Consider the following 13,961-nt stretch of genomic DNA (forward strand, 5'->3'; position numbering starts at 1 on the left):
TGCATTATAAACTGTACTGCATTATAAACTGCATTATAAACTGTACTGCATTATAAACTGCATTATAAACTGCATTATAAACTGTACTGCATTACAAACTGTACTGCATTATAAACTGTATTATGAACTGCATTATAAACTGTACTGCATTACAAACTGTACTGCATTATAAACTGTATTATAAACTGCATTATAAACTGTACTGCATAATAAACTGTATTATAAACTGTACTGCATTACAAACTGTACTGCATTATAAACTGTATTATAAACTGTACTGCATTACAAACTGTACTGCATTATAAACTGTTTTATAAACTGTACTGCAATATAAACTGTATTATAAAATGTACTGCATTATAAACTGCATTATAAACTGCATTATAAACTGCACTGCATTATAAACTGCATTATAAACTGTACTGCATTATAAACTGTATTATAAACTGCATTATAAACTGTACTGCATTATAAACTGTATTATAAACTGTACTGCATTATAAACTGTATTATAAACTGCATTATAAACTGTACTGCATTATAAACTGTACTGCATTATAAACTGTATTATAAACTGCATTATAAACTGTACTGCATTATAAACTGTATTATAAACTGTACTGCATTACAAACTGTACTGCATTATAAACTGTATTATAAACTGTACTGCATTATAAACTGTATTATAAACTGCATTATAAACTGTACTGCATTATAAACTGTAATAAAACTGTACTGCATTATAAACTGTATTATAAACTGTACTGCATTATAAACTGTAATAAAACTGTACTGCATTATAAACTGTATTATAAACTGTGCTGCATTATAAACTGCATTATAAACTGTACTGCATTATAAACTGTACTGCATTATAAACTGTATTATAAACTGTACTGCATTATAAACTGTACTGCATTATAAACTGTATTATAAACTGCATTATAAACTGTTTTGCATTATAAACTGTATTATAAACTGTACTGCATTACAAACTGTACTGCATTATAAACTGTATTATAAACTGCATTATAAACTATACTGCATTATAAACTGCATTATAAACTGTACTGCATTATAAACTGTATTATAAACTGCATTATAAACTGTACTGCATTATAAACTGCATTATAAACTGTATTGCATTATAAACTGTATTATAAACTGCATTATAAACTGTACTGCATTATAAACTGCATTATAAACTGTACTGCATTACAAACTGTACTGCATTATAAACTGTTTTGCATTATAAACTGTATTATAAACTGTACTGCATTACAAACTGTACTGCATTATAAACTGTATTATAAACTGCATTATAAACTGTACTGCAATATAAACTGCAATATAAACTGTACTGCATTATAAACTGTATTATAAACTGTACTGCATTATAAACTGCATTATAAACTGTACTGCATTATAAACTGTACTGCATTATAAACTGCATTATAAACTGTACTGCATTATAAACTGCATTATAAACTGTACTGCAATATAAACTGTACTGCATTATAAACTGTATTATAAACTGTACTGCATTATAAACTGTATTATAAACTGCATTATAAACTGTACTGCATTATAAACTGCATTATAAACTGTACTGCATTATAAACTGTACTGCATTATAAACTGTATTATAAACTGTACTGCATTACAAACTGTACTGCATTATAAACTGTATTATAAACTGTACTGCAATATAAACTGTACTGCATTATAAACTGTATTATAAACTGTACTGCATTATAAACTGTATTATAAACTGCATTATAAACTGTACTGCATTATAAACTGCATTATAAACTGTACTTTATTATAAACTGTATTATAAACTGTACTGCATTACAAATTGTACTGCATTATAAACTGTATTATAAACTGTACTGCAATATAAACTGTACTGCATTATAAACTGTATTATAAACTGTACTGCAATATAAACTGTACTGCATTATAAACTGTATTATAAACTCTACTGCATTATAAACTGTATTATAAACTGCATTATAAACTGTACTGCATTATAAACTGTATTATAAACTGTACTGCATTATAAACTGTATTATAAACTGTACTGCATTATAAACTGTATTATAAACTGCATTATAAACTGTACTGCATTATAAACTGTACTGCATTATGAACTGTATTATAAATTGTACTGTATTATAAACTGTACTGCATTATAAACTGTACTGCATTATAAACTGTATTATAAACTGTACTGTATTATAAACTGTACTGCATTATAAACTGTATTATAAATTGTACTGTATTATAAACTGTACTGCATTATAAACTGTACTGCATTATAAACTGTACTGTATTATAAACTGTACTGCATTATAAACTGTATTATAAATTGTACTGTATTATAAACTGTACTGCATTATAAACTGTATTATAAACTGCATTATAAACTGTACTGCATTATAAACTGTACTGCATTATAAACTGTATTATAAACTGTACTGCATTACAAACTGTATTATAAACTGTACTGCATTCACCACCACTAATTAAAACCACCAGAAGAAAAGTCAAAAGAACTATAATAATGTGCACGTCCCTAACTTCAAAATAACCCACGGACGGTTCATTATAAAAGTTTTATTTGTTCTCTTGTAGAAAAGACACAAATGGACCAACAAATATGATGTTAAAATAAGGTCTGAAACATCAGGGCAACTTTAAATCCCAAATGCAGTAACAGTAAAACTTCAGGCGTACATGATCAGTCATCAGTCAGTATCAGAAAAAAACCTCATAAATGAATTTAAAAGCAGATTAGCAGAACAAAAAGGTGTATTTATCTTCCCAGTTCACAGCTTTAGAGACACAGAAGGTTTTACCATACGCTGACTGCTTTACCTTTATCCAGCCAATTAATTGTAAAAGGCTCTCTTCATATTTATAACTCCATTTAAACCCCAAATTGCAGCTATTACGCAGAAATTGTGCAATCGTTCAGAGTTTTATGGGAGTAATGAATGCAACTTCTTCTAACTCTTGACTGAGCACATTTTTTATGCCAAAAACCTTAAAAGGAGGAGTAATGGGAAAGAGTCTGGGATGAAATATGAAAATAATAAAAGTATGCTCCAGTCAGCCGGTGAAGTGAGCTCTGCGTCCAAGGCAATAAATAAAATTGGGCTGCAAGCTGACTCTTCAAAAACGAGATATATAACCCCACCCTATTAGAGAGGGTAAACATACCCGCAAATGAATATTGTTAAAACATTTATATTTTGGAATGTTGATTTGGATTACAATTTAGTATTAACATATAATACGTTTAAATGACTATTTTTCAATAATTAAGTAGTTCATTGTAAAGCAAAACACACATTTAGTGCGATTGTGTAAAATATTTTCTTGATTTAATAATAATAACGTAAAAATGACCTGAATAAATGTCATTTTAATGTGTTATTATCACTAACAACTTAAAAAAAAAAAAAAAAAGCTTTTCACTTTATTGCTTCTCACTCTTTCACTTTACTTGTATTAAACTACTAAAATACATCATTTTTCCCACAATAGTCAAATGAATATGCATCAGAGGCGTTTCTATCCGCCCCGCGCCGTGATCTCAGACTCAGATTGTGACAGTTTGTTGTGTGTGTGGTTGCCTGGTTCACAGCTCCTCTCGTTTGCTCCACTTCTCCAGCTCAGACTGCAGGACGTCGGAGTTTTGCGCCTCAAAGCTGAGCTCCTCCTGCTCCTGAGTCTTCCTGGACTTGGCCCTGTCCCAGTCCGTTTTGACCGTCTCGTTGTCCCACACCACTGATGTCTCCGTGTCGCTGATGTAGCCCGGCTCGCCTGTGTAATGTGTTGGATAAACCAGCAGAGGCTCGGCTGAGTAAGCGTGCAGGTCCCGAGGCTCGAAGGGCTCCATGTACTCCGGTCTGAGGAAGGAGTTTCATATAAAGATTGTTCCTGGTCCTACTGCTTTGTTTATCGATCTTTTCCCCTTCCCTTTGGGCACCAAGTTAGCTCGCTGCCTATGATCAACATAAAGATATGATCGTGATGATAATCCACTTACACTGGATGTTTGTTGTACATGACTGGAAGGAACTCATCAACGGGAAGTATTTTTGTCAGAGGTTTGGCCCAGAGGAGCTTCTGGGCCCCCTGCAGTGACAGCATGTATCCCAGGGTCCAATAGGAGTAGTCGGCCTCCACCAGGTTGTGTATATTTGGAACGGATCTCTCTGGATGGTCAATCTGCATCCGCTTTCGCCCGATGTAACTGATTAATGACAAACAAAATTACCATTTCATAGCCGTCGTCTGTCTCCTTCAGTCAGTCACACCCGGCTTTCTTTGCCTCTTGAACATCTATCTCAAGTCATTCATATAAGAAATCAAGAAATCATGTAAGAATTTGCTCATTCATTCTACAGCACTTTTTCAGAAAAATGTACATTTCCACCACAGCTGAATTCGGGCAGGTCTGGCCTGGTTTAAGCTCAGTTTACTCCAGACGTTTACTGTGGTGTTTGTGTAAGTGTGGGCACACTCTTAGTTACACCTGCCTTACTAACTGTAATCATAATTATGAGCATGGTTATAACTAATGTTTTCCAGATGCTGAGCTCCAGAGTTTCCACAGTTTATTGTAGCTATTTCTCTAAAAGATCAGATCACATTTGATTTCTTGGCACAAAATGTGGAAAACTGTCAGTCAGGAGGCTGGAGGGAGACATGTCAATCACTGTGAATTAATGTTTCCGACACGACAACAGCGCAGCAGAGCTGAGGAGCGTGGTGTTAGTTTGTGGTTAGTATGAGCAGTTTTACTTAGGTTTACATTGGCACAGTGTATGTCTGTCAGGAATAACACATTTGGCTGTAGTCCTTTGGGTGGGAGGCTGTGAATGAGAAAATGCAGCAGTCGCCTGAGCAATGCTCAAATACACGATTCCCTTGAGTGCTGAGAGCTTGATCAGTGTTGTCTTAGATTCGGTGTGTGACAGATGGATGCATTTCCCTGTGGGGTACAATAATCCTCTGTTTACTACAACTCCACTCAAGCGTTAACTCACATTAGATCCCAGTCCAACTTGTGCACTGTCACTTCCTGCAGCAGCGCCTGAAGACGCCGTTTGAAGAAAACCTCGAAACGGAGGTCGTCCTCCAAAACCAGCGAAGTTTGCAAACGACGCTCCACTATCTGCGTAAGTAAGCAAAGTTTGTATATTCCACTTGTGTTAAAACCGATTGAAAGGATGATATTTATTTAAAGCTGTTAAGAGGAACTCTTTATTTGATAGTTTATCCCATGTTTCTCAGGGAAGCTCACCTCCTTCCAGATGTTGAAATGAGAGAGGAAACAGCCCAGTTCGCCCTTGGTGAGTGCTCGGCCATGATAAGGGTCTTTGTACCCAGGAAGCATCTTAATCCCCATAGCCTCAATGTCAGTGGTGTTCAGGGCTCTCAGGTGAACAGAGGGATCAACGAGACATTAGATATGGACATACGAATTCATGCAGGCAAAAAGAGAAATGAGCCATACTACAAATGTATTCATTCATTGCTCACACGTGTACTTATGGAGACTTGTGTCAGGAATAATAGAATGAGGATGTTATGTGCTGAGGCATTTATGGTGCTCAGTGGGTTTTTAAATTACATCATGCCTGTCGTTAGTAGCATGCCGTTTGTCACAGTTCTATCGATTCAGCAAGTCTTAAAGCACTAAATGAGGCAACAGTGATGGAGAGGAGGAGAAACATACTTCCCATCCACAGCCTCCGCGACCTTACAACTCAGCTCCTGTTCGTAGAGGGTTCTCAGCATTCGCTCGCGGCGGTCCGATCTCCTCACCAGATTTATCATGAACACCTGGATGCACACAGCAGCCTCAGACACATGCTCATATTACTGCTTAATGCATCTGTGTTCAGGCTGTACCTCATCAAAGCCCATCTTGTTAGGCTGCTTTGGAGGAACTGACAAGAAACTAGAGGGCTCCAACGGAAGATTCCTCACTTACAAACAGGAAAGGCATAAGGTTACAGATGATAGTACTGTATATGTTTCATCAAGAAGGTGAAGTGTATTTTAAACACATTAAAGATAAATATGTATAATACACTTGGTAATGCAAATGCACGGTTAGCTTTATTTCTTTTTTTTTTTTAATTCTAAGCTACATAAAATGATCAAATAGTTTTACTCTTACCCATGACCTCCAGCTGTGTGTGCAGGAAGCTGTCTGCCTCGTCCTGCAGTGTTGCATGGGCACGCATGGGCACTGGCAAGTAACCGTACATCTCTTTGTTGCACACATACATCTGGACATCTGTTTCAAACAACAGAAAAGCCCCCACATTTGTGTTGAGGAGGAATCCATGAACATCTCCCGTAGCGTGTAGCTCACCTGCCATTCGAGCTGAGTACGCAAACACTATGACGTCATCCATGGCCCAGCTGTACTCTGGGTGGGGGGGGTAGAAGGCCAGCTGTCGGGAGGCTTCTTTTCGTAGATCGAGCAGATATGTGGAGTGGACCATGGGCACGGCAAAACATCCTCGTCGCTCCTGCTTTCGGATAGGCATGTACGCAGGTGTCCTTTTGTAGTAGCCCTAGAAATCCCATCACATGTAGTGTATGGTGCAGAAAAATTACGCAAGGTTAATATTCAATAACTTTATGAGGTAATTAATAGGTTTTGGTATATTCTTAACTTTAAAACTCAATGATCTCTAATGAATAGGACAACAAGCAATAAGTGAAAGAGGGACGAAGATTCAGTCAAACTATAGGCCCAGGAATCTCACAACACAGAACCAGGCACGTGAGAGCTTTTAGGCATCGTTTACTATCATGATAAAAGGATCTGACAGACCAGGGTGGTGGTTACAGAGGGATCACACTCCTCGGCCTCCCCGGTAAGGTCTATTCCAGAGTACTGGGAAGGAGAATCCGACCAATAGTCGAATCTCAGAGTCAAGAGGACTAGTGTGGTTTTGATCCTGGTCGTGGGACACTGGACCAGCTCTATACCCTCCATCGGGTGCTCGAGGGTTCATAGGAGTTTGCCCAACCAGTCCACAAGGCTTTTGACCGTGTCCCTCGTGGTGTCCTTTGGGAGGAGCTCCGGGATTTTGGTGTATAACCAGAGCAGGGTTTGCATTGCCGGCAGTAAGTCAGACCTGTTCCCAGTGCATGTTGGACTCCGCCAGGGCGGCCATTGGTCACCAGTTCAGGGGGCACCTCAAATCTGATGCCATGGTCCTAGACCAGAAAAAGGTGGCTTGCCCCTTCCAGGTGAATGGGAGACCTTACTTGAGTTCAAGTATCGAGTAACGAGTGAGGGAAGGATGGAACGTGAGGCTGACAGGCAGATCGGTGCAGTGTCTGCAGTGATGTGGTCGCTGCATCGGACTGTTGTGGTGAAGAAGGAGCTGAGTCGAAAGGCAAAGCTCTCGATTTACCGCTCAATCTACATAATGTGTAATGACTGATGAGCGATAGGGTGAGGAGCTCAGTCACACAGGGGGAGCTCGGAGTAGAGCCGCTGCTCCTCCACATCGAGAGGAGCCAGCTGAGGTGGCACAGGCATCTGTGCATGCCTCCGGGGCGCCTCCCCGGGGAGCGGTTCTGGGCACATCCCACTGGAACAAGGCCCCGGGGAAGAAACAGGACGCTTGGAGGGACTATGTCTCTCGGGTTGGCCTGGGAACGCCTCAGGAAGATGGACAAAAGGATAACATGAACACTTTCTTTGTTCATAGCTTGTAACAGGGCTCTGTAACAGTTCTACTGTGAGCTGAATCCAGCCCACACCAGAGTGGTGTTTCTTGAGTGTTCATTTTCATTCTTTGTTACCTGGATACTCGAGATGGTCTATTTTTCCACCATAACTGCCATTTACTGTTGCAATGAAAGAGATTGTTTCTTAAAATTACATTTTTGCAAAGGTGATAACATTCATAACCACAAACTGATACATTTAGCCTAATGTGTGTATTTGTCAATGTAAAATCATTTTTTTTGTAATGCAGGAGTATTAGATGGTCTGACTCAGCAGTAAACATGTTATGATTATAATTTATTATATATAATTAAATTGCCAATATATAAACTATACCAACCTATGCTTTTTCTTTCAAGGTTTACAACATCTATTTATTTAGGCAGCTACATTTTATCTGTATTTGTTCTATTTTTATTTTTTTTCCGTACTGAAGTACCTGAGATGTCATGCCGCACCAGAAATTGGAGTAGGCCCCTCTGGACTCCAACATTGGTGCTACGATGGTTTTGTTCTCTCTCATCAGTTTCCAGAGCACATCCTGATTGGTGAGGAGGTTGTCACAGTCAACCACCTGCAGACGAAATGAAGGGCACAAATCAGTGACAAAGATTTCACCCAAACAAGCACAGGAAACACTCTGAGCCCTGCGCCAACACTAACGATGGATAACGATAATGACTGACTCCTTTAAATAAATATATCACTCAACGGGGGAAAAGGTCCTTTTCTTTGCAGTGCTTTATGAGGAAGTTTTGTCTTGTAGAGAAAGTGAATTGTAGCCAAAATTATACTTTTCTATTTTGAATGAGCGATACCTGCCAAGAACAATACATCTGCTCCACTTGGCAAGTGCAAACTTTTAAAATGAGATTGCAGTTATCTCGAATCAGTCTTCCACCTCATCAAAAAAAAAGAAATCACAGTAGAACTGAACTGCTACTTTTTCTGTGTGTGCCTGAAAAACACAGCCTGGATCATCCTTTTATAAAAGACCAGTCTATGCAGTTTTCAAAGTCACTTAAATCACCTTTTTCTGTCATTGCGATACTCTACTTACTCCATGAAGGCTTGTCTCCCGCTGTGTGATTGTACGTTTTAAATATTTAGGTACCACTTAACAACGTTGGGAAGTGAATACATGAACCAAAAATACTAGTTTTGAGTAACTGGATTCCGGTGCAGTTACTCTCTCATTTGGTGGTGTTCAGAATACTGTTGCTTTTCCAAAATCAGAGGAATACATCACGGTGTGAGCACACAATTAAGGCTTCAAACGTCAATGAATTTGTGAGAAAAATTGAAAACACAGCTCTTATAATGAGTGCATGTTCAATTCTTTCTTCTCTATTTTGTGATAAATGTTCTCTTCTCATCTTATATAGCAATTTTAATCTTATGTTGTGTGTTTGCACTATAACTCAACAGTAAAAAGTATTCAAAAAACAGTACGGTAGACGGATTAGACCAAGTAACAGAAAACGTTACAACATTTTTACTGCAAGTATTCAGTATTCGGTAATACATTTTCAAACTATTCTTCCCATCACAACCCCACACACACACGCACGCACACACACACACACGCACGCACACACACACGCACGCACGCACACACACATGCACGCACACACACACACACACACACACACACACCTCAAACGTTGAATCAACAACTCAACCGGCATGCAGGTAACCATGGCAACAACTCGGCTCCATGTATCGCTCAACTCTGCGGCGAAATTAGAGTCTATAGCTCTTTAGCCCGCTGCAACTGTCAAACTGTGCATTAGGTCGTGAGGGGACTTTGCAGTTCAGGCAAAAACGAGACGAAACTGGGACTAAACCTGGACAAGTGTGAACGCAGCCAAAGAGGGACATTTTACTTGAAGTTAAAACGATACCTTTGATGATGAAATAAGTCTCTCTCTGAATAACCATCGATATCCGTTATAGAAAGCATGGACTTGGTGATATTCAATCCAAGGTTTATGCCAGATGACCTCCTTTTCACAATTCCCAAAAGCTTGTGTCTGTGTCGGTGCAGGGCTTGAATTGTCTTTTATGAAGCGTTGTGCTATTAATGACATTTTAATCGAATAGAAATACAATTGTTTTCATAAAAATTAAATAAATTCACGCAAGGATTAGGGTTAGGATTCATTTTAGCCATATCGTCCAGCCTTAGCTTTATGTATAAATCTTTGTTTCAAAATTTGAGCTCAATTTAAACAACATGCCCTAAACCTGTATGGAATCTAATCTCTTGTTCTTGCTTTTACAATAATAAACGCAGGATACAGTTCATCGCGCAGACATAACAGTGAAACGTGCCCCCATGTGTTTTTGTAGAGGACATACCAGGAAGTAATCGGCCCAGATCTCGCGCGCCGTGTCCAGAGCGGCCTGTCGGAGCTTCATAACGTGTTCATAGCGCAGATTATTCCAGTGCTTTGGCCCCAACTCATCTGCAAAAGAGCTACAAAAACAAACACAAATGCAGACAATGGACCATGGATCGCAAACCTCTCTCACCAGTTATGAGACATCTAAAATTAAAGAAGGACCTCAAAACTAAACCTGGTCAAATGATAAATCAAGCCAAACAGATGTAAGACAGGTCTGAAGCAGGTTGAGGCAAGAACTAAACCAGGACGAAGCTCGTACGAAACATTGTGCCTTCTAAATCCGGGCTGGAACTGCCAAACTGTTCAGAATATGATCGTAATAAAGACGTGCGTAAACCAGTCACGCCCGAGCCACAGACTGAGAAACAGTTATTAGTCGTCGATGTTCAGGAGCACACCGTGTTCTTGTTCAAACATTACAGTACAAACCTTCGCCCCTCGTCAGGCCTCCACTCCACATAATGGTAGTCGCTCTGCACCTTTATGAGCCAGTCTCTCAGGAGAGCAGTAGTGTTGTCTGTGTTGTGATCTGTCGCCACCCTGTCAGCAGAAACATCACATCAGCGACACATTTGAAACCATCCGAGCAAAATAATGTGATGGCACGGCAGCAATCGAAGGGCTGGGAATCAATCAATCACTAAAACATAATCTGTGAGTCACAAAACCAATATTATCACAACCAAAACAGTGCATACTTAAAGAGTATTATGTACAGTACACATACTTCTTCAAATAACCAACAATATATTGTGTTGCTGGTTTGTGTGATAGAAAAAATACAGGTCAAAATCACAACAGTCGAGAGCAAAATGCCCCACCTCTTAATTGAATGACAATTTTGACACTAAAAAAAATAATTTATACTGACCTAAAAGTGTTTTATCTTCTTGTCAGAACTCATAATAAAAACCAAGGCTACATGCCCCAAGGGGATAAATAAAGTTGTATTGATTGACTGATTGAGGAATTGAAAAAATACAGTCTACATAGCTGGGGCTCAAACCTTCTTCACTTCGAGGGAGATATAAAGCAATCTGTGATGCCCAGCATATATGTCTGCTCTTTACATGTATGATTACATTTTGAGAAGATTAAAATGTCTCAACAGAAAGCACTCAATAGCTAATTTCATCACAGGAGTGTAAAAATGGATTAAAAAACACAAAAACACTTTTTCTCAGAAGTCAACTAATGAACTTTGGCTATAATCCACTGATTTTACACCACATCCAGTGTCAATTTAAAGGTGCACTATGTAACTTTTCTTGTGGAGGTCCCATAGAGAGGGTATTATATATTGTTTCGGCTGGAATGTTCCATTGTGTGCTCTAAAGTCATCTATCATGCATTAATTTAATTTCAGGCGTTTGCTAGTCTCCATGGAGATAGAAATATGTTTTATGAAATACTGTCACACAATCCAGGCAAAATAACCTCTACATGGAGAAAATAAAGATTCAGTCCTCCCACCAGAAATACTGGTGCATACTGTAATTACTTTTAAAATAGTGATCTGAATACACGCACACGCACGCACGCACACACACACACGCGCACGCACGCGCACGCACACACACACACACACACACGCACACGCACGCGCACACGCACACGCACACGCGCACGCACGCACGCACGCACGCACACACGCACACACACACACACACACACACACACACACGTCTCATCACCGAGCCTCAAATCAGACTGACTCCTTTAACTAAGCAGAGCCCTGTGTGAGTTCTGTGTAGGGTCTTGTTACAGCGGAGCAGCTGCTGCCACAGGGGCTGACATGTGGAGGTGTGGCATCTGCCCCTGTCTGCGTTATCATAACAAATCAGAGTGTCAGTGTGGGGCAGGCAGACCTGGACAGGAGCCAAAGAATGTGTCAATATAAAAGAAGATTCACTCCCGTCCCAGGCCCAAGTGCTCTGAGTGACGGGGGACGTGCTGCATGGGTAGTTTTATCACGTGTGTGTTTGTAGTTCTACACAGTTGTACTATTCCAGTGCCTACGTGTGACCAACTCCTTCATCAATCTTACTCTCTCCCTCAAAAGCGGCTGCTGCTGTTGGATCAAAACTGTACAGAGTAAATATTTGGCATTGTTTGCGAGCCAGTGAGAGAACCATCCCCAAAGGCGTTGTGAAAGCTGAGGGAAACGTGTACGAATGAAAAAGTGAGATTTATGATTTGATAAAAGGCAGTGCAGCATGTCTGTACAGAGCGTGTGTGTGTGTGTGTGTGTGTGTGTGTTTGAGAGAGAACTGGAGCTTGCCAAGTCCTCCATCTTCACCTGTCACGCTGCTAACTGCAGGCATCGACAGGTGGCCAGAGTCACCAAGTCTATACTGTTCCACGATGCATTAAAAAAAAACCTCTTTGTATCTTCCACTGACAGGAAAAGCGAAGGGCTGCAGTGCTGAAGATGAAAGCTCTGCAGTAAACTCAACCACAGCTGGCACATGGGCATAGTTAGACTCACAGCCTGGGAAAGAAATTTAAATCAAATTCAATATACCATCGCTTGAATTAATCTCATTTAAATATTGATGAGATAAACAGAAACCAATATGTTGAGGACTGAGATAAGGCAATAAATTGCTTCAGGTGAGTGTTTTAATCTTAACACAAGCTGACAGATACTGATGAGAGGACTGGGTTTAATTTGAAACCCACATCCTTTGGCCCGGGCGCAGAGACAAGACTCCTTTGGAAAAGCTGGGGGCTGGGTGACTGTGTGAAACCCAGACAGTCCTGCAGAGGTGTTTAATAGATAGATTCACAAGTGCACTCTGTAATACCTGCGCAGTCGGCCTCCAAAGCCCCATTTCTCCATGTGAAAGAGCCCTGTGTTGACTTGGAAATATGGTATAAATAAAAGCGTGGTCGTTTGTTCCAGTGCAGCCAATAAAAATAGGAAGATCTGGAGAGGGGAAAGAGGGAGGAGGGCACGGGAGTAAACCGGGGGCGGGACACAGATGTGACTCAAAGAAGACAGTCAGCTCTGCCTCTCACGTAATCACTGTCATCTGCTGAATACAATAAAACTATGGATGACTGTGCTAGACATTAGTTGCACAAACAAAGGGACGGACGCGTTTGTTTTCCTCCGCAGGTACGACTACACAGCGCCCCCACCTGGCCAAAGCCGCAAAGTGCACGCGCAAAACTCGAGCACGAACCTGACGTCCCGGCTCTGCTCTGTTAACATACTTCCACAGTAAGTTTCACTAAGCCTTTATCCCATTATTAAAGGGCGTTACAAAAACAACAAAGGAACCCACCAGAGAGCGATGCGATCCTTGGGGTAGTTCAGCCGCTCAATGGTGCCCAGAAGTAGCGGCAGAGAGTGCGCCGAGTTACGGCAGACCAGCGCGATGACAACCCGAGGAGCGAGGAGCGGGGACTCGGGGCTCCACCGCTCCTCGGGGAAATAGCCCTGGCTCAGGCCGGACAGGAGGACACACAGCAGGGCGGGCAGCAGAGGAGTGACCCGGGGCATGGCAGGGGGGGAGACTAGCGGCGCGCAGGGTGGACAGACAGACACGGGCGCACAGGATGGAGCCGCTCGTCCAGAGGAACCGCTGCTGTTTATGCCGACAGTGGTTACATGGCGGAAGGGTAGAGGAGTTAAAGGGCGGGACGTGGCGGAACTTGTCTCGACTCTCTGTCCCTGTCCCTTTCGCTGGGTCAGAAGTACAGGGCACTTCTGACACGCGTACACACAGCGCCATTGTTTATTTCGTGTCTGTGTTTCACGTTGGCCTTCTGAA

The 13,961-nt window shown here is 40.7% G+C and overlaps 1 protein-coding gene across 1 annotated transcript; it reads right to left on the bottom strand.

The window, feature by feature from the left end:
* Positions 1-2,604: 2,604 nt before the first annotated feature.
* On the bottom strand, positions 2,605-13,767 carry LOC140377041 (procollagen galactosyltransferase 1-like). The gene is made up of 12 exons (XM_072462313.1): positions 13,473-13,767; positions 10,612-10,722; positions 10,136-10,253; positions 8,214-8,348; positions 6,398-6,602; positions 6,200-6,319; positions 5,929-6,005; positions 5,753-5,859; positions 5,318-5,450; positions 5,061-5,188; positions 4,058-4,264; positions 2,605-3,917 (listed from the first exon to the last, which is right to left on the bottom strand). Exons 1-12 carry the CDS (start codon positions 13,688-13,690, stop codon positions 3,647-3,649), a joined length of 1,830 nt encoding a protein of 609 aa, XP_072318414.1. The 5' UTR covers positions 13,691-13,767; the 3' UTR covers positions 2,605-3,646.
* Positions 13,768-13,961: the final 194 nt, after the last annotated feature.

This window comes from Eucyclogobius newberryi, unplaced genomic scaffold (genome assembly GCF_026437365.1).
Source record: "Eucyclogobius newberryi isolate DKJ021-1_F unplaced genomic scaffold, fEucNew1.0.hap1 SCAF_4, whole genome shotgun sequence".
NCBI classification, from domain to species: Eukaryota; Metazoa; Chordata; class Actinopteri; order Gobiiformes; family Gobiidae; genus Eucyclogobius; species Eucyclogobius newberryi.